A 20,111-nucleotide genomic window follows, 5' to 3' on the forward strand; every position below is an offset into this window, starting at 1 on the left:
CAAGAGGATTTTTTCCCCAACTATTTAATATGTATGACATAAGTGTTCCTATTAGGGTCAAACATACAAATCTTCTGTTTACAATGTAAGCTGAAAAAGAGCTAAAGGGTTTGTTTCAAAAGATGAATGTAAAATGATGGAACCAAGGCCCAGTATTGAACTTTGAATCATATAAAGCTGTACCAGATGGCTATGTTTTTGATCCCACAAGGGAAATTGTTCTAGATTTGTTGACAGTAGTAGATAGTCCATAGTCTAGTGGTTATACATTTGGCTAACAAGTGAAAGATCCCCTGTTCAGTCCCAGGAGACACAAATCCCTTTGGTGTTGTGTCAGGGCGTCCCATGTTTAAAAAAAAAAAAAATCTGCCAAATCAAACAGACAGAAGAAGCTACTTGTATGGCACATAAAGGTTTGACCTGCCATAAAAAACAAAACAAATATATGGCTTACACTAATCTTTTTTTAATCTGTGTCTGCATTCTTGTGTAAAAAAGGTGACGCTTGCAACACATTGTGGATGTGAGTGAGTGCCAAATTTCTGCATGGCATAAACCAACATAAGGTGTTCATGTTTCCCCTCCTGAGTATCCTGCTAGGCACACGGCAGCTGTTCAGACACTGTCCGGTTTGCCTGAGAAGAGGACTTGTTAATTAGTGAAAGCAGACCAGCTGCAGTGCTGGAAGATCTTCAAGGTACCCCTCAAGCTTCTTGTCAGCGAACACTAATCCAAAGCAGTATGTATAAAACTATAAAAAGACTCCTTACACACAGCATATCTTTCTTATAAATTATATTTTAGGTGGTATAAAAACAATGGATAAAGTTCTAGTAACAGTCTGCAGACAACAGTTTCAGAAAATATTTGGCACTTTCTTATGAAAAATGTGCCAAGTTTTTACACACGTTACATGCACCATCAGCATAGTCTATTAAAACATTGTTTTTATGGTAAATATTGTTCCCTTATAGAGATGTCTAACAAGTTTGGAATCAGTTTGTGATACCATCAAAATAATGCTGAATTTAAAGGGCAGAAAAGGCTGTATTGTATTGCACTGTGTGGAACAATTAGACTGTATAGTGGTAACAAAATACTTGAGATGCACTGATAATCCTTACTTCAAAGTGGGAAGACAAGGTAAAATAATAATAATAATAATAATAATTAAAAAAAAAAAAAAAAAAAAAAAAGTGGAAAACTGACCACCATGTATCACTTATGTCATCCACTGATTCAGAGCACAGGAGCTGTAAGGCATCCCAGCAAGCACTGGGTGGTAGAAACAACAGCCCATTACATGTTTAAATGTGTGGATGTACTATAACATTTTGGTATACTCATACTCATGGACATTTCTGTAATGTATCAAAAGATGTATGGATCACTTTTTTAACACCAACTCATTAACGGAGAAATCGTAAAAAAATGTTCTGCATTTTAAACTGATGATGAAAGCAAGGATCAGACATGGATGTTGGCGTGCTGATAGATAGATAAATGATCTACCTGCAAACCCAGTGACGAAATGCCTTTCTGCATCATGGACTGAATATAAAAGGACTCAACTCTGCCCACACTATTAAACAAGCCTTTGAAAGATCAACATTTACCAGGCAATGCCAAATTTTACACACATGTATCAGTTTGTTTGGGCTTAAAAAAGGGGGGGAAAAGCTGGCAACACACAGACAGTCATATTTTAAGTTAATTTATAAAAACATAAGAAATTAGTCCACAAAAAGGTAGTCCAATGACCTTCATATTGATGGCTGTAGTTTCCAGAAGTCTGAGCTTCCAGAGGGAGTTTTAGTCTCTGATGTTAGTGCATACTCTGCTAAACCCGAAGCTCGGGTCCAAATCAGGATTTCTTCCTCAGTTTTATGCAGATGATGAAATCAGACAATCCTGTGCAGCAGGTCAATGTCCTGTATCCAAGTCTCTCATGTACTCCTGCAGTGCCTGCAGCCTTGCATCAATCTCTGATAGCTCTGTACCTGTATCTACAGAGCTTTCTGGGGTTTGGGACAACAAATGACAAATTAGACTTTAAAAAACCAAAAATGCATGTAAACTGATGGGGACAAAAAAAAAAAGTTACAAGTACAAGTTACCTTTGTCTTTGACTCTGAGTGTTGGTGTGCTGCATAATGGCTTCCTGGACAGAAGGCCTCCCCTGGACTAGAGACAGATAAATTGCACTGTAAATGTTAAGGCCTGTAATATTCTGTACTTAGTGGCTACAAAACCATTAAAAACTATAACTCTCAGTGATTTAATTCCACTAACATCTACTACCTACACTGCTTTCATACCCAAAAAAGGCTGGTATCAGCCCTTTTCAAATACATACAGGAGAGGACAACAAATAAATAACAGGAAAGTCATTACTCACCACATTGGGTCCATTGTAAGTCTGTTTTCTTCCTCTGAAAACATGAAAGAAAAAAAACAAAAAAACAACCCAGACATTAAAATAGCCAGCTACACCCACAGGGCCTTCACAAATCCATCCAAAGTACTATCACCTGTACAGAGTTTTGGTCATTTCATCCATGTCCACTAACGAGCTTTCAGAGGAGTTCCTGCTCCCTCGCCGCTCCATAGATAAACTCCTGCCTCTGCTGCCTGACCGGGTCAGCTGAGGATAGGCTTCTCTGGAACGTGAACGGCCTCTCTCGGGGAGCACGGGTGATGCCAGCATGTCCCTTCGCACCTTCCTTTGTCTGACACAGAAAAACATGCTTGAGCAGCTACTACACGGAGTACTGGCGTATACTCACAAAGTGAGGAAACCAACTTTTTGATTTCTGCCTCCTTCTGTCTGCGCTGCCTGTCCTGGATATATGCTGTTGGATCAAAGCGTGGAACCCGTGACCCTGCAAAAACAGAAGTGCTTATCAAGTACAAATCTTTATCAGTGCGATTAATTACTGAGAATTCATTCACAGAAACAACATCAGGAGCAGAGGTAGTACCTGTGGGGGAAGGTGATGGCCTGGGTATGTGAGCACGCGGTCCCGAGGAGTCTGCACGTCTTCCTCTTTCTACCAACCTCTGTCCTCTATCCTCTGTACGTTCTCTAGATCCCGAGCGAGCCCTGATTGTCCCGTACCCAGACCTTCTCTCCCGAGAAAGTGAGCGATAAATTTCTCCATCTACCCGTGAGCTGATACGACCCGACACAGGAGTCACTCTGCTGCATACACAAGAAAAACAGCACGAGTGTTCAGTGGGTGACTGATTTGGGTTTTGAAATTTTAAGCGTGTAAGCGAATGTATGAAAGAGAGAAAGTAAAGATATAGTACACGCTTAGATTGTCTAACCCTCTCCGTAGTAACGCCAGTTCATTGGTGAGACTCTTGACACGAACACGGAGAGCACACTCTGATGCTCTCAGCTCCTCTAACTGGAATGGAAAAAGGAAAAAGTTAAAACCTACTGATTTATTTTAAAAAGGGGGCGTTACACAGGTTAAAAAAAACAAAGAAGCATCACCTGCTCCACTAGCAGTCGCTGCTCCTGACATCTCTTGCTCATCGAGCGCTGACTTTTGGCCCTTTCCTTGACAAGTTGCTCCTCCAGCGTCCTCACCACATCTCTCATTCTCCAGTCCTCTCGTCCAGATGTGGGATCATTTCCACTCAACTGCAGTCGCTCCAGAACCTTCGCCATGCTCTCCTTTTCCTCTTTAACCAGAGCCAGCCTTGAAAACAGCAGGAGACATTTAAAAAAAGAGAAGAAGAAAACTTCCAGCATCTGCTAATATTGGTAACACTGGTAGAGATTAAACCTACTCTGCTCGTAGCCGCTGTATTTCTAGATCTGCAGATTTGTTAACTCCGTGAGAGGTGAGAGCACTGAGCTCAGCCCTGAGCGCTCTGATTTCCTTCTGCAGGACAGCTGGGTCAGGCTTTCCCACATAGGGCAGAGGTAGAGGGTAGTGAATTCTACACATGGACAGAAAATCAGAACATCAGCACAGCTTCTACTACAGACGCAGAGGGCATAAAGCAGCAAAGCTGTGAGCAAACCTGTCAAACTCCACTGTGTATATGAGAATGAGATATCTTTTGGCGGTGAGAGCAGATGGCTGCTGATGGCTGCGAGGACGACTGACCACCCCTGCTTTTCTGTTTCGCAGTAGCTCCAGGTCAGCATAGGTCAGGAGGTCAAGCGTAACAGAGTCACTCGTCTGCAAAGAAGCATCTCTTTCAACAATCAGAATAATAAAACATGCCATTATCACCTTAGGGAACAGTCTTATGATCGTAGGCTCCTGATTTTATATTTACCCCCCCAATTTACAGCAATTTAATGGCAAAAAAATATCAGCCATCTCTTCTAATGATCATGGATCTAATTTTCTAATAATGCATCTTCAGATATATCAGAAAGCATGTTTTTCTGTCTTGCTTTAACATTTACAGTGTGCGTGTATACCTTGCTTTCATGACAATTTAGTTGCAGCAGACTTAAAAATGTGCCAAAAATTCAGTTTGTCTCTCCTAATTTCCTCCAGGCTCCTTCTTTTCCCCCCTGCTACTACACGTTAATTAAAAGGAAAAAGGGAGTAGGACATCCTGGGATAACTGGGCATTTTTCGCTTAAGTGGAGACAATGAACACAACCGAGTCTCTTCTTCGGCTCACACAGCCTCAGGGAAATCTGTCTCCTTATATTCATCTATTAACTGTGTTTACATTCGTTCTGCCTCTAATCCCCCCCCCCCCACACACACACACCTTTCTCACTGCAGATTCCAGCATGCTACAGAAAATAGGAAACTGCTTGAAGTTTCCAGTTTTGCGAGTGAGGTCTTCAATATCTAAATAAATGAAAAAGCAGTTAAAGTTAAACAGCATGAATGACTGGCTATAGTGATATGTAAACTGAGATGTATACGCCACTTACATGCTGGATCAAACTCCCCCGTCCACTGATCCGCTGTCATTGAATCAGAAATTTCGACAATGAGCAAACCCTTGTCCACCTCCATCTTCACGGAAAACTCCACCCCCCGAAATACAATATCCTCCATCAGCTCAGAGCCTCCCTCCATTGCTCTGGCTCTAAATCGGAGAAACAAATTATTCCAATCGATTAGAAGCAACTGAATCAACCAACTCCTTTCCTGTTAAAACAGAGACAGATGTATGCGTACATCTGACACCTGAGCCAAAATATAAAGCATAATCGTAATCTGAGCTGACCCACGCTTCTTCACACACAGCAGAGCCTTTAAGATCATGTTGAGCGACTGATAAATCTCAACACTGTATTGTTCGAAGGATAACAGGGAAAATCTGCAAGGAGACATGCATACTCAACAATAAAATGGGAATTAAATGATGTGTTGTGAAAAATATATTGTATCATTCCATGTATCTCACAAAAATATCCCAACATTTTGGGAATGTTTGCAATTCTCGGTCTTATTACAGTGACATTAAGATTTTTTTCAGCATCACAGCCAGAATCAGAATTTTTATTGTCATTAAACAAAAAATAAAAAAGGTACGCAGTCCCATTCAGTAGAAAGTGAGCAATATATCTAATTAAATAGTTTTCATATGTACAAAGACTAATAACACAATTTCGAATAAATAAAACAATATAAATATATTAGTGTGTATAAAAACATGTGTGCTTGTAGCATTATTGATTGCACAGGGTTGATATTTTTACAGGTTAGTGAAACAAGGCATACCCTCCTTAAGAACCTAATTTTAAAAGCATAAAATATTATTCACAACATATGCATTTCTTATCTTCAAATAGATATCTTCAATAACCATTTCTCTCTCTTGTTTTTTCTGCTCCTCTCGCACAGCCTGTTATTACACAAGTAAGCCGCAAGGGGCGGCAGCGGACATAGTTCATTTTAAAAGGTGTCAACATTGTTACAGTAAAAGTTCTGATTGATGGCTTCAGTCAAACAGCATGGGACTTGAGGGATTTGACGATGATCTTAAGCCACTGTTTAATAAAGTACGTCATTAACTGCGTCTCTTTTGTGGCGTTAAAACGCTGAAAGATTTCGCGCTCGACTTCACTTTCTCCGGTACTGCTAATAAGATATGTGCAACATTTTATCACATCGCATGGGGAAAAAAGATTTAGTTCGAGTGAAACAACGTTAAATTTAAGCACGGTTTCGTTGGAAGAGATAATTGCATTGTTCTAAACTACGGTGCAACATTTCCTCCGACTTCTCCGTCAGCTAGCGAGAGTTACATCTTTGGTCAACTGACCAGCGCTAGCTAGGGTTATCTAGCACGGACACTATGGTTAGTTAACACAAGTATTATTTTAGTGGATTCACAGAGCGCTAACTCTGTACATCAACCACACAGCGTTATTAGATGTGCAATCAAACAAATGAACGTTACCTCTGCGTGCAGTGATGCTCTTTAGGGTGGTAAGCTGTCAAAACATTGCTACCTTTAGTAAAAACATGGTGGTGACCTATCTAATTGAAGTGACTATAACTGCTAGTCGACTAAATGACCGTCACCCCAAGCCCCAAACTGTTCATAAGCCGCAGGGCACCGTGGAGACCGGAGCGGTTCAACAACCGGGAACCGTTAAATTCTTCTTCTTTATCTCTCTCTGCCTCTGCCGCTGCCGCCTCTTCCTCTGTCTCGATTAGATGAAGGCTCGATGCCTCGCAGGCGTGTGGGCGCCCTCCACAGGTACCGATTAGACATTGCTCTTACAACCACACGAAATGGAATACGGTGAATGTTCACGGTGCACGAAAATGTCAGATAGGCTAATCAAGTAACGATGCAGCAGTGTAACGGCGACAATGTAACAGTAATAATAACGAGTAATGATAATATTAGCTTTATTAAAATTTGCTAAAAGCATCCAATACAATATAAAGTAATGTGAAAAAATATGAGCCCTCATTTCTTCATATTTTGCTGGAAAATGGGAAATAGGTGCAACAAGATTCCCACAATGTTTCAGTAATTCTGAGGTTTGGTCTCTGGGGAGGCCAATCCATGACTGATACTGCATTGCGTGTTGTGTGCATTGTGTGTTTTTCTATCCAGGTATGCTTTTGCTGGATTGTTAGCATGTTTGGGATCATTGTCATGCTGAAAAAACAAGCAAAAAACTGTTTCTTGTCTACATTATGATAATATAATTCTATAATATATTGTATTAGAATGATGTAGTATTATTATTAGTATAATAGTAAAATCACTTATTAGTAGAATAAAATTAATGTTTTACTGAAAAGTTTTAGTTCTTGTGTGACATGTTTCTCTTATCTAGATAAGTAATTCCAAACAGTGCTGCTAGACTATATTTATATTGTGCAATGATCAGACAGTACCAAGGATCTCCTCGTGTTTCTGAAGCTGCTACCAGTTTTTTTTTTTTAAATTAATACATCATTTTGTCACCTCAGTGTTTCAAGAAAGGAAAACAACCGTGTTGACATTGTCTCAAGTGTGTGTTTACTTTCCACTGGTTGGTTAAGTGGTTAATATTAGTTGTCAGAAACAAGTGCCTCCCCCTAAACGTTTGGACAACCTGACCTCTGCTTGCCTTCACTCAATCTGGGTGAGGAACTGTTACCATGGAGACAGTGTTCACCCATAAGTTGAGTGATTGAGTCTGAAGTGTGAGGTGCCCGCTGTCTGTCTGAAAGGACATAAAACACACACACTGGGATCAGCGCAGTGTGGCGTGGATTGTATGCGTACTAAAGGATGGCTGAAGATGTTTAGTCCTTCCAAGAAGAACTAAACTCAGAGAACTTTTGGGAACTTGTTATGACTTAGATGAAACATCAGCAAGTGGTCAGGCAGAATGAGTTTACATGAATGGAAATTTAAAGTAGTATAAACACTATGCTACACTAAATAAGTCACTACTGTTTGCTGCACATACCATATTTTGTTAATAGTTTGATGATGGCCTCAGCTTCATAATGGCATGCAGTGTAAATCCAGCATTACACATTATCCCCACCTGCACTGCAGAGCCAAACACAAATGCAGTTTTCTCCAGCCTCAGCCAGAGATGTCTGACATTTCTGTCTTGAGCTGACCTGCTCACTATTTCAGGAAAGACATGCCTCTACCAATTACAAGCTAAAAATATGGACATCCCCTCTGGGTTGATCAGTTTAAAAGTGACATTGTATCACTAAAATGGTACAAAGTATATGAAAAGTGGATATATTCTTTCTGCTTTGATATTGTCATTATTAATAGTTGATAATGAGCATTTACAAAGATTCAGAAACATCAGTTGTAACATTATAATAGCCACTAATATAATGTTTTATACATCAGTTATTAACTGTTTGTTAAATTTTCAAAATATTTATCCCATTAATTTAATTTAATTGTTTATTTGGTAATGATGGTGTGACAGATTGGTGACCTGTCCAGAGTGTATCCTGCCTCTCGTACAGTGACAGCTGGGTTAGGTTTCAGCACCCATGTGACCTTGAACTGGAGAAGCAGAAGCAAATAGATGGATGGTAATAATGGTTAATATGAAGCATTAATGGAATGAATAATGCTTCATATTAACCATTATAGCTTATCTCATACTGATATCAGCAATTTAAGGTTTTGACAAATTCACACTAAGCCCTTAGTGACATTATGTGCGACTGTTTCATTAACTCCGGATAACAGATTAAGATTGACAGTTATGGTCAGTACAGAGAAGGATGGCCCTTAAGATCCAGCAAGATAGCTTTAGCTGCATTTTTTGCACTTTTTTTTAAAAGTTCAATATTTTTATTGACATTTATTTATTTTGATTGGCTACATGCTGGAAAATGTTCCCACTGTACTACTGACTTGGTTGTGTGTAAACCTGTAAAGTAAATCTGGATGGTGTGCCAGTGCCAGCCAAACTTGCGCATTACATTACTGTAACATTAAATCCTGCTGGCAGTTGGACGTCTTTGATTCCTCTCCTAGACTCCTCCCCTGGCATCTTAGTCCCTCCCATTAGTGGTAAGAGTGGAGGAGGAGAGGTAGTGCCTTTACGTTTCAAGTGGGTGGGGGGTCAGCTTCACTCTGCTGAGGTAGCGACATGAAGAGAGAGGAGTCAACACAACAAGCAGTTAGAAAGATGAGACATCCTCAGTTTGATGTGTGTGTCACGATCGCGTCATGAATTTAACCAGCTGCATTTTCAGATCTGATTTATGAGGTACAACAGTGTTAGACTTAAAAAAAAAAAAGAATTATTATTATTATTAACCTTTATTTAACCAGGAAAAGTCCCATTGAGATTAAAAACCTCTTTTTCAAGGGAGTCCTGGCCAAGAGGCGACAACATGTTAAAATTACAAAGTTACATACATATTATAAGTAACAGTTACATTAATTAGTCATAATCACAACAAGAGTAAAACACACACAGACAGTGAAGGTCAGAATGTTTGATCACATAATAAATCATCTAAAATACCCGAATGAATGTGTGCATACAAAAGACTAGCTGATTGAAGACCCCATCTGCCCTCCACAGTTTGTAAATTTCAGCTGTATACAGTGTTCCTTCTATATGTTTCAGGTAAAAATACTAATGCAAAAGATACATCTGTGCATCCTCAATGATAGCCTCTCTAGCAGGCCTGCTGTCCCGATGGACAGAGACCAGAGGAGGTTTATTATAGTTTAGGAATTGGAAATCTACTTCAACAAGGTTTACTGAAATACATTCATGGGCCCAAGGCAGGAGGAGAGAGGACAGAGACAAGAAAAGCCAAGAGAGAACACAGTCAACCTTACCCCAGCTGAAAATCACTGTGTTAGCAGGGTCACTGTTTCTGTAGATGATTATTTGTTGCATTGTTGTCAGCACTATGTTTCGTTTTTCACTTCTATCTTTTTAAAGCTAAGCAAGTAGTTAGTATTTTATGCACTTTTAAGTATTTCACATCAATAAAAAATGATCAAGTTTCCACAAATGTGATCTTTTACGTCTTGTTTGCTTGTGAAAGCTGATTGCCTTAAATCTTGCTTTTTATCGTTTGAAACACCAGCATCAAGAGAAATTGTTGGTTTGCTGCTTTGCTGCTTTGCTGCTTTTCTGCGTGACAAGGCAGATGGACTGTCTGTTTTCCACACCTGCCTGCTGCTGACATTCAGCCATTAGTCGGCAGGCGCGGGGAACCCCATGCCCTTACCTGCAGCACCAGACAAGATTAAAGGAACGAACAGACAGAGGAACCGATAGCCATGCTCAACAAATCCTCCCACACAGTCTGCAGCGATAACAAAAAAGCACTCTAAGTGGGTGTGGAAATGGCACCTGAGCACTGGCAACAAGAAAGCAGGGGAAACTAAAATTTGCCCACTTTGATTAATTCAGCAGAATTTGCAAGCTTCTAATCCTGTTAATACAATGTTTTTTTTAACCTCTTAAGCCCCAACGCCCCCTGATGCAGGGGCAAAAGGCTGGAGATCAGTTAGGCTTGGGGCTTAAGAGGTTAATGTTAGTTTTACTTTATCAGAAGAAATTCTTGTCCCATGCTTTGATGAAAGGAAATGACCACACGATCAGTTATTTGACGCAAACGTGAGGTTTTTTTTAAATGTTAAACTGGTGTTTGATGACAGAAAAGAAAAAAAAAGCACTTTTACAAATGAAGAGTTGACTGCACCAATCAGGGTGTGCTCGGAGGAGGAGGCGGTGAGAAGAGGGATGATGATGTGAGTGTTTGACAGATGAAACATCAGATAGTGTCTCTGTACACACACACACACACACACACGCACACACACACACACACACGCACACGCACACGCACACACACACACACACACACACACACACACAGATACAAAATCAAGAGGCTTCCTTTGGCTGGTCATTGTTCAGAACATCCATGGAATGAGCACACGCAGATCTGCAGCGCTTAAGTGAACGGTGCTGCCAGCGAGACCAGGTACTGTGGTTTTTATTTACTTTAAACATTCAGTATTTTATGTTATGTGGATTATAAGACATAAACTGCTACTTACAAGAAGTGTTTTCTGACAATTTGTCATGTTAAAGGAACCTATTAAACTTAAGATTTTGCAACTGCATCTGACTAATCTGCATCTGCATTGTTATTTTTTTGCTCATTTTATTACAGATATTTCGTCTGATGTGAAATTTTTTCAACAAAACGATCAACCTGTCCTCAAAAACTTCTTCAGAAAGCTTGCCTGTGAGATGTTAGAGCAAAATGTATGCATGCGTGTTTAAACCAGAAGTTTCATTCTGCTAGTGCATGTATATTTGTGCCTGTTGATGCATGTAACACGCACGGTGAGTCTGTGACTTGGCAGCGCCGGCAGAGGCGGTGCATGTTGTATCAGTGGTGTCTCTGTGCCGCCGCTGCTGCTGCTGTGCTCATGGCTAAGAGGAGGGCTGCAGGTAGCTGCTGCTGCTGCCCCAGAGCGCCCATGAAAGAGGACAATGCTCGTTTTTGCCTGCTGGCCGGACTCATCCTGCTCTACTTATTGTGCGGAGCTGCCATCTTCTCAGCCTTGGAACACCCATTTGAGCTCCGCGCACGCCTCCTGTGGAAACAGCAGCTGGACAACTTCACCAGGAGATACAGGGTCAACCTGGGCGCCCTGCACACTCTGCTGAGGCAGTATGAGGAGGCAAACGGAGCTGGCATCAGGGTGGACGCATTAAGGCCACGCTGGGACTTTTCTGGAGCTTTCTACTTTGTGGGCACAGTGGTCTCCACTATTGGTAAGTCTCCACTTAACTTTTTTTCCAGATTTTTCTTCAGTTTTGGAATGTTGCTCACGGCTGTGATCATTTATTTAACCTTGTATTTTGTGTTTTCTCTCTAAGGTTTTGGCATGACCACACCAGCAACCATAGCAGGAAAAATATTCCTAATCTTCTATGGTCTCATTGGCTGTGCTGCCACTATCCTCTTTTTTAACCTCTTCCTGGAGAGGATCATCACCATGTTAGCTTACATCATGCGCTGGTGTCATGAGCGTCGGCTGAGGTGTGCTGGAGTTGGGGTGGTGTCGAGCAGGGAGGAGTCATCTGGTGAAGAGGACAGTCTGGAAGGATGGAAGCCATCCGTCTATTACGTGATGCTGATCTTAGGGATAGCATCTGTTGTGATTGCTTGCAGTGCCTCCACTCTGTACAGCTCCATGGAGAACTGGAGCTACGTGGACTCTCTGTACTTTTGCTTCGTGGCCTTCAGCACCATTGGCTTCGGGGACCTGGTGAGCAGCCAGAGGCAGCAGTACGAATCTCAGGAGGCCTACCGGTTTGGAAACTGCCTTTTCATCTTAATGGGGGTTTGTTGCATCTACTCACTTTTCAACGTCATTTCTATCGTCATCAAGCAGACTCTCAACTGGATCCTGGGAAAGCTGGTCTGCTCAGGGAAGCATCAGCTCTGTTCCTGCTCCACCCCTGGCTGCTGGTGGCTCTGCTGCCCCTGTCTCCACAACAAAAATCACAAACAGAGGCGTCAACTGCGTCAACTGGCACACTTTAGGCCAAAACGCATCAAACGCAACGCCGTGCAGCCCATCTCATCCCACCACCGCTACACAGACGGCTCGGTTGAGACTGTGTGCGACAGCGAGACGGATGCGGGCGCGTTGGCTGAAGTACAAGTGGGGCGTCGTTTGTCAGGGGAGATGATCTCAGTGAATGAGTTCATGGTGTCCAACAAGGTGTCTCTGGCACTGCTGCAGAAACAGCTGAGTGAAACAGCTCACCAGGGCCCGCGGCAGAGCTACAGCCATCAGAATGGTTTCTCTGGTGGTGTGGGAGCACTGGGGATTATGAATAATCGCTTACAGGAAACCAGTGTGGATAGATAGCATCATAACAACACCTCAATTGTTCTTTGGGTTCTCTATATTTAAGCCTTACATTTCCTTAGGATTGTTTTTTTATTATGAGTAATTTGTTCTGTATTAAAAAATATCCAAGAATAGAATATTCTGAAAAGCAGACTGTAGACAGCAAATAATTGTTCATACGCTGTTTGGTGAGGTGAAAGAGGAAGTTAAAGGACAAATATGTGTTAAAGACTTCAGCATCATTTGAAGAGGGGTTTGATGTCCTGAAGTGACTGACTCACAGAAACGCAATCAGATGAGAGAAGCTTTGAAGGAGCACTTAAAGAGGACTGCTGATTTAAGGACACTGCACATGTCCCCCTCCCTGAGCTCCTCAGAAGACAACGTTGTACATAAGGTGGTTAGTGAACGTAGAAACCAAAATATCTCCTCTTAGATAACTAGCTGCATATATAAAACAGTTCAAATATGATTTGTATTTAAACAGAGCTTCTCAAACAAACTGCAGGAGCTCAGAAGCACCAAGAAAGACATTTTTCAATTGGACGTCATTGAAATTCAGAGTAATCATGAAAGAGATCCAGGGTTTTCAATTGAGATCTAATGAAACATGACTCTTAGAGGACGTCCTTATGTCAACGAGGGCTTTGCAGATAGTCACAGGATCACGTCAGCAGAGCAGAGAGAAAGATTTAGGTAACTAGATGAAATCCTTTACTATGCAACAAAAGCCGTTTGTAATTCATTCATTTATAAGGAGGGTTTTTGTGAGTAGATGATGAGTGTGAGGTTAAAAACTTCCATAGAAATCATAATCACCCATTTTCGGCAGTCGCCGCTCATACTTTGTCTTCACTGTGTTCAAAATGAATTATTTAAGAAACGAGCACAGCAAGTCATCAGACAAATATTCTTTATTTAGATTTAAAACAATAGTGACACTTAATGTAATTTCCTTAATGTAACACAGAAAATGACTCGCTGACGTAATGTTACAATGCAGTAAGCAGTAAAATAACTCATCCAGAAACTGACCCGCTCTGGTGCTGTTTGTTTTGTCAGCTGTAAAAAAGGGGAATAAGGCATCAGTTCATGGAGAAAATCCCATTTCATGTAAACTTTACCTTTGAATGTGTTTAGAAATAATATATGTTTAGAAAGAATTGCAAATTGTGTAAATGCTGAACGCATTCATGTAAATTTAGACAGTAATCACAGCGGGATGCATTTTAGGGGGGAGACTTTTAGTTCCATTTGTAAGGTATTTCAAATTTGACATATTTTGTTCTTGTTTTTGAAAATGTAAAACACTTTGTCAAAAACGTTTTTAGATCCCGTGACATGAATTGTGAGTAGTCAGATATCTAATGAGTTTATTTGCCTTTCACTCACAGCAACGAGGGAAAAAGATTGTGCGCATCCCCACGAGCTGTCTCATGAACTACTAGCATTTCCTGTCACAACAAATGGACACATGTTAGCTGCATGCTAGGTTTTATTTAATGGTGACAATGTTTCCTGAAGAGGAAAGGTAAACCTGTTCATTCTTTAATACGCACACACACATGCACACACACATATGTACAGTCTTAAATCATAATTTTCAAAATGCAACCCTGCATGTACTAATCTTTCTTATTTTATCCAATGAAAACGAACTACGCCACAGTTGGTTGTTATTCAGTTCAATTTGTCATCTGCACTTTCTGTTTATTGAGGTTGAGGTTTGGTTGCTGGGTCAGTGTCTCTGAGTCATTTTTACAAAATATCTTTCTTGTATAAATATAAAGTATCAGGCTTTACTAGATCTGTTTTTGCATTTTTTTTGTCATGACAAGATGGTGCTGCTAACAAACACCATTGTCTTGTTGTGAAACTGCACACATGAAAAAAAAAAACAGGTTTAATATTCACATTTATTACAGTCCCTTTCCTTTGAGGAACTTTGGAGACAAAATCTAAATCCCTTGGCCTTCTCAAGAGCCTCCCAGACCCTGAACAGACAGACAGATAAAGTAACAAAGAGTGAGCTCACTGTGTAATAACAATGTCTTTTTACTTGTATTGTTAGGTCCATTAGTTGTTTTTTTGCCTTTCTACATCATGACAGTGGATATTTACATCAACCAATCAAGATATAATTACAGTGCAGCCTTTCAGCTTTAATTCAAGGGGTTTATCAAAAAAGTTTGCATTGACTGTGCAGACATGGTTTTACCATAAATGTGCATATGAGGATTGTTTTTATGACTCAGGTAAAAATCCTTTGCTTGGTTGTAGACAGAGAGGCCCCTGACACCAATAAATGCTCTTTCCTCCCTTGAGATGCTCTTCCAAACCTTTACTGCAGTTGCCTTCACTTGCAGCTTGACTGTGGGTCTTTCTGCCATCACTATTGTCTTCAGTCACTTTAGTAAAAGCATGCTCTGTCCCAGTGAGATCAGTTGACTGAATTGGCCATTGAAAAATATTCCTTTTCTGTGCTTTAGGAAACTCTTGGGTTGCCTTTGCACAATGCTTTAGGTCCTTATCTTTTTGCACTGTGAAGTGCTGCCTGATCAGATTTGCAGCATTTGGCTGAACCTGAGCTGAGAGTACAGCTTTGTACTCTCACAGTTCATCCCGCTGCTTCTATCAGCAGTCACATCATCAATAAACACTAATAACCCAGTTCCACTGGCAGCCTTACAGGCCCATGCCATAACACATTTCTTTTTTTTACAGAACCGTGTTTTTTGGGCAAAGTCTAATCCTGCATTCTTGTTTTTGACTGTAACCAGTGGTTTGCACATTATTGTAAATCCTGTTGTAAAGCCTCTTTAATTAAAGCTGAAGAAACATTACAATCATATCTCTACTGTTTGATTTAAAATCCACTGCGTTGGTGCAGAGAGGAAAAACTATCAAAAAAAAAGTCTCATTGTCCAAAAACGTATGGACCTAATTGTAACTGTCACTCACATTTGGTATCATGGGCTTGTGCGCATCACATTGTTGATAGTAAGCAGAGATAATGCAGTTCCTCCTGTAACACACAGAAGTAACACAATGTAATCACTATTGCATCCAGCAGAACGTGGTTTACATGCACAAATGCACATAGATGCTCATTTGTGTCTTACTTGCTCTGTATGCCTCCACCTGGTGGTAATCCAGGGATGACAGTGGATGCAAGAACTGTGAGGACGGACAGCAGCTCAGGCTCTTCCCCTCTGACACACAGCTCATCATAAATCTCTGATTAAAAAGAAAGATGCATTTTTAGAGAGTTTCTTTCTAATATACACTGGACACTTTAGATTTAGGCAAAAGTCTGTAAAGAGCAGAGTTTTTAGGACTATTTTCAGCTGTGGATCAATACACATCAGGATTTCTAATGAGTATTTACCACACTAGGGTAAATGTGGGACTTACTCAGAATAAATGATAGTGCCCGTGTTCACAAGTAAATAGGTTCATGGCAAGAATCACAGATTTGGTGTTTTGCTTTTGTTTTTTACCCAAGACACGTGATGTCAGAAATCATTTAAATAATTATCTTGGAAAAACAACATTGATTAACAAATCGTTCAAACTTTTTTTTTTGCAAACCATTGAAACACCAAAGAGAATTGAAACATTACACCATGGCAAAAACAGACTCCAGGTTGCTAATATGAAGGTTGTCACTGTCCTTTGCAAAGCATCTTTACCCACACACCTGCCACCTTGGACTCTAGCAGGTCCTCCAGCTCAGCCTCCTGGTGTAATGCCTCTGTTGACAGCTGGGGGGCTCCAGGGAAGCACAGCAAGATGATGCTGATGTTGTCCAAGCTGCCCTGTGGAACAAAACGGCATCAGCAGAGGTGAGTAATGATGGCTGACCTTACAAATGTCAACTCACGAAACATCCCACTTGAGCAGTTTTACAAATAGATCTTTCTTTTTTTTTTTTCACATCAGCGTTTGCACTCCAATGTCACACAGACTCAGGGGAGCTGCAAAATGGAAATGGAGTGCGGAAGAAGGCATGACATTTTGAGGTCATTGTGCACATCCAAGCTGAAGCACTGTTACATAAGCGTGATATGAGGACCCAACAGAGTGCACATGTGGCTCAAGTTTATCTTAATGTGTTTCTGTGCTTGTAATCTGCCAAGTAATTTTAATCCAATATCTACTTTCTTTCGTTACATTCCTGTAACATTCTGTAAAATCTCTGAGCGAGAGTGTCGGTAATTAGGCCTCATGGGAACCCTGAATAATGCGATGTAACCTGTTCCGACACCCCTGCAGTCTATTTTAAGGCTGTCTGATAGTCTGTTGTACCATGAACAGCAGCGGCAGTCTCAGTGAGACTAAACCAAAGCTTAAGCTGAGGTCAGTCTTGCTTTTTAAATTTTTAACTTTTGCCATTTCAGCCAAAGATCCTGTTCATTTTAAATTGTAGGCTGTAAATGGATTGATACGTATGGCAGAACTTGCTGAAAAGGATCAGGAAAAGCCACATTTAACCACACAGGACTGGCATGACATTTTAAACTAAGAAGAAAACAAGACATTTAACAAAAGGCGCACGTCTTGTATGTGCCTCTGCTCGGGCCTCAGTTGTCATCTCACTCTGCAGCTCCCCTCAGCTCCATGAGAAAGTGACCCTGAGAGCTTACATTAGCACACTCTAAGAAGAACATTACTTATCTATGGATTTAAAAAAAAACTTTTATATTCTAAGCTTCCATATATGGATGTGTTTATTGACTTTGGAGCACCTTTCACAAATATGCTGCATGTGCTATAGAATTAGTGAGGAAGTTCACTTAGTCTGCTTCTGTTTTATCTCGTGTTTTTTCCTAAAACTCAGTGGGTTCTCAGGACCAACATGGGCCAAACTTTAATGGTGACTTCGTGCTTATTTTTGATTTAAAACAGTTTTACCTCAAGATAAGTTTTTAGTTGCAGAGATGAACATTTATGTAGTAGGAAAATATTTCCACGTGTGACTCTGCACCCTTTACAACCTCAGAACTTTTAAAGGGTTATCTTTAAAAGAGGAAGCAGAGCCCATTACCTTATATCAAAATGAATATCCAGTCCATTATGTCTTTGTTTAAAAACACAGTCAGTCTTGTAGTAGATTACTTTACTTGATTAGAAGCCATAAAATTCAAAGCTGATTAAAAATTATGTAACTCAGCTTGAAACTGAAATTGTGTTTTTAATCAGTTGAAAGGATTTGTTATTCAGACTACTGAACAGCAACACAAGTGCATGCAGTAAGTATGTGTAACAGTGCTGACCTTATAGAGGCAGAGGTCAATGACCTGAGTGCAGACGTCCCTCAGGTCGGTGCAGACACGCAGCCGGTTGTGGATGAAGGCGCACAGCTCCTCGTTGCTGATGGTGTCCCACACGCCATCACAGGCGAGCACCAGGAATTCATCTGCCGGCGAGCGCTCCACCACACACACTTCTGGCTCAGGTGAAACCATCTGCTGGCTCGGGGTCCGGTTCTCTGCCCCCTTGTAGCCGAAGTCTCCCAGAGCGCGTGACACTGCCAAGGAGCCGTTGATCCGTTGGAGGGACACGGAGCCACCCGCGCTCTCAATACGTTCTTTCTCCAGAGGGCTGTAAGGTTTGTGGTCCTCAGTGGAGAAGCAGACCTGCCCAGACCGGCACAGCATGGCCCTTGAGTCACCGCAGTTGGCAAAGTAGATGTAATATGGCGAAATGAGAGTGGCCACCACAGTGGTGCCACCCCTCTCCCAGCCCTCTCGACGGGCCACAGAGTGCAGGTGCTTGTCTGTCTGGAGGAAGCCCTCTTCGATGGCCCCTTTCACTTTTGGCGGGTCATCTTCTGGTCCTATTCCATCTGTGAGCACAAACAGTATTTTCTGAACCCAGCAGCTATAGCAGTCATCATATTGATGACTAATAACAAAGGAAAATCACCAGCCTGTTTAAAATTCTGAATATCTCATAAAATAATATCCTTATAAGATAACACCCACACACACACCCACACACACTGTCAGGTGTCACTGAACAGATCTCTCACCCGTAGCCAGGATGTGACCCAGAAGGTGTTGGGAGCAGTACTGAGCCACCGTGCTGCCTGCATGGCCATCGAACACTGCAAAGAAGCTCCAGTCAGCTAGCTCTCCACCCAGCTGTGGCACACAGTTGTGGAAGTCCTCCATGTTGGCCCTCCAGCCCTGCATACTTCCTAGGGCATAGGTGAGGCCCCAGCGGGCGCAGCCCTCCTCTGTGAGCTTGTCCAGGACTGGCCGGTCTAGGTAGGGGCTGGGGATGACCTCCTCCTTCTCCCCCTCCCCTTGCTGCTCTCCTTCTGCTGTTCCTCCACGGCCCCCTTTGAAGAAAGAGCTGACCCTCTTTTCTGTTTCTTTCACCAGCTGGCGCACAAACGCAGGCATCTCTACACTGCCCTTCCTGGCTGTCCTCATGGCTTTTATGCACAGGTGTTGTGAAGGGAATCTTGTCTTGTCCCTGCCCCGGTGTTGCTGGCCGGGATGGAGGGCTGAGCTATAGGCCTGATGTGGGGCCTGTGCAGTGTCTGCGTAGCCCTGCTGCTCCAGGGCTCAGAGCATGGCTGCCTGAGCTGATGGATGTTGTGTGTGCTGGCTGCTTACCCCCCTCTTGCTGCTCATCTCTTTCTTCTCCTCTCCCTCTCTGGAGACCTCACTGATCAGCGCTTTCACCTCCGATCATCCTTCCGCTCCTGCTTGTTTGGCCTCTTCTCTGTGCTGCTGAGATTTCACCTTCTCCCTCGCTTTTTCATAGCTCTTCCCTCTTTCACCAGCTTCTCCCTTGCCTTGTTATTTTCCCTGCCCGTGCTGTGATTGGCTGGCTATTTGTGCGCACCAATCATTGCCTGGCTTGCTTTGCCACTGTCATGTTTGCGCTCACTCTCACTCACCATCCTCCTGTCTGCAGCTCTCTGCCCCTCCCACATCTTTCCTAATCTCAACCTTTGATCGGTCGGGATTATAGGCTTGTGGATTACAGTACTGTTGGACACGCAGCACAAAGTGTGAGATGGTTTGAAGAAGACACACAGAGGTTGGAGGTTGATCCTGTTAAACTGATCGTACATTGTCCTTATCTTTTTGTTTATTAAACACAATAATAGTACATACACTTCAAACCACAGGTGTTTTTTCCTGAAATCAAAGCTGTGTTCATTCTTTAGGCGGGAGATAGACTGTATTTTTTTGCAATATCTGCTCAGTAATGAAATGTTTATTTTATTACTTATTTTTTCTGATGTTATTTAGAAACTGAAA

At 41.7% G+C, this 20,111-nt stretch overlaps 3 protein-coding genes across 5 annotated transcripts; 1 reads left to right on the forward strand and 2 right to left on the reverse strand.

The window, feature by feature from the left end:
• Positions 1–780: 780 nt before the first annotated feature.
• ccdc61 (coiled-coil domain containing 61) lies at positions 781–6,658 on the reverse strand. 2 transcript variants are annotated; one of them, XM_012925337.4, is made up of 13 exons: positions 6,397–6,658; positions 4,919–5,076; positions 4,750–4,832; positions 4,039–4,199; positions 3,802–3,954; positions 3,503–3,710; positions 3,313–3,413; positions 2,982–3,202; positions 2,804–2,882; positions 2,532–2,729; positions 2,399–2,432; positions 2,118–2,184; positions 781–2,018 (listed from the first exon to the last, which is right to left on the reverse strand). In XM_012925337.4, the coding sequence occupies exons 2-13, from the start codon at positions 5,064–5,066 to the stop codon at positions 1,924–1,926; spliced, it is 1,548 nt and encodes a 515-aa protein (XP_012780791.2). In that variant the 5' UTR covers positions 5,067–5,076; positions 6,397–6,658; the 3' UTR covers positions 781–1,923. The 2 variants fall into 2 exon arrangements, with proteins under 2 accessions (XP_012780791.2, XP_004573380.2); XM_004573323.5 differs by having other exon boundaries at positions 3,331–3,413; positions 6,397–6,657.
• Positions 6,659–11,397: 4,739 nt separating this feature from the next.
• kcnk12l (potassium channel, subfamily K, member 12 like) lies at positions 11,398–13,055 on the forward strand. Its single transcript, XM_076888794.1, has 2 exons — positions 11,398–11,743; positions 11,849–13,055. The coding sequence occupies exons 1-2, from the start codon at positions 11,446–11,448 to the stop codon at positions 12,847–12,849; spliced, it is 1,299 nt and encodes a 432-aa protein (XP_076744909.1). The 5' UTR covers positions 11,398–11,445; the 3' UTR covers positions 12,850–13,055.
• A 672-nt stretch (positions 13,056–13,727) lies between these two features.
• ppm1nb (protein phosphatase, Mg2+/Mn2+ dependent, 1Nb (putative)) lies at positions 13,728–19,652 on the reverse strand. Of its 2 annotated transcripts, XM_004573327.3 has the most exons (6): positions 18,866–19,652; positions 18,108–18,679; positions 16,532–16,649; positions 15,954–16,068; positions 15,793–15,856; positions 13,728–14,825 (listed from the first exon to the last, which is right to left on the reverse strand). In XM_004573327.3, exons 1-6 carry the CDS (start codon positions 19,269–19,271, stop codon positions 14,808–14,810), a joined length of 1,293 nt encoding a protein of 430 aa, XP_004573384.2. In that variant the 5' UTR covers positions 19,272–19,652; the 3' UTR covers positions 13,728–14,807. The 2 variants fall into 2 exon arrangements, with proteins under 2 accessions (XP_004573384.2, XP_004573383.2); XM_004573326.3 differs by having other exon boundaries at positions 13,728–15,856.
• Between the last annotated feature and the right edge of the window lie 459 nt (positions 19,653–20,111).

The sequence above is a fragment of the Maylandia zebra genome, linkage group LG10 (assembly GCF_041146795.1).
Source record: "Maylandia zebra isolate NMK-2024a linkage group LG10, Mzebra_GT3a, whole genome shotgun sequence".
Lineage (NCBI taxonomy): Eukaryota > Metazoa > Chordata > Actinopteri > Cichliformes > Cichlidae > Maylandia > Maylandia zebra.

Coding starts and splice junctions, on each gene's coding strand:
- ccdc61 (XM_012925337.4), bottom strand. CDS start 5,066: ATGGAGGGAGGCTCTGAGCTGATGGAGGATATTGTATTTCGGGGGGTG. Junction 4,833..4,918: donor GGGGGAGTTTGATCCAGCAT/GTAAGTGGCGTA, acceptor TCATTTATTTAG/ATATTGAAGACCTCACTCGC. Junction 2,730..2,803: donor AAGGAGGCAGAAATCAAAAA/GTTGGTTTCCTC, acceptor TTTCTGTGTCAG/ACAAAGGAAGGTGCGAAGGG.
- kcnk12l (XM_076888794.1), top strand. CDS start 11,446: ATGAAAGAGGACAATGCTCGTTTTTGCCTGCTGGCCGGACTCATCCTG. Junction 11,744..11,848: donor CACAGTGGTCTCCACTATTG/GTAAGTCTCCAC, acceptor TTTCTCTCTAAG/GTTTTGGCATGACCACACCA.
- ppm1nb (XM_004573326.3), bottom strand. CDS start 19,271: ATGAGGACAGCCAGGAAGGGCAGTGTAGAGATGCCTGCGTTTGTGCGC. Junction 18,680..18,865: donor GGGTCACATCCTGGCTACGG/GTGAGAGATCTG, acceptor TTGTGCTCACAG/ATGGAATAGGACCAGAAGAT. Junction 15,857..15,953: donor GGTGGAGGCATACAGAGCAA/GTAAGACACAAA, acceptor TGTGTGTTACAG/GAGGAACTGCATTATCTCTG.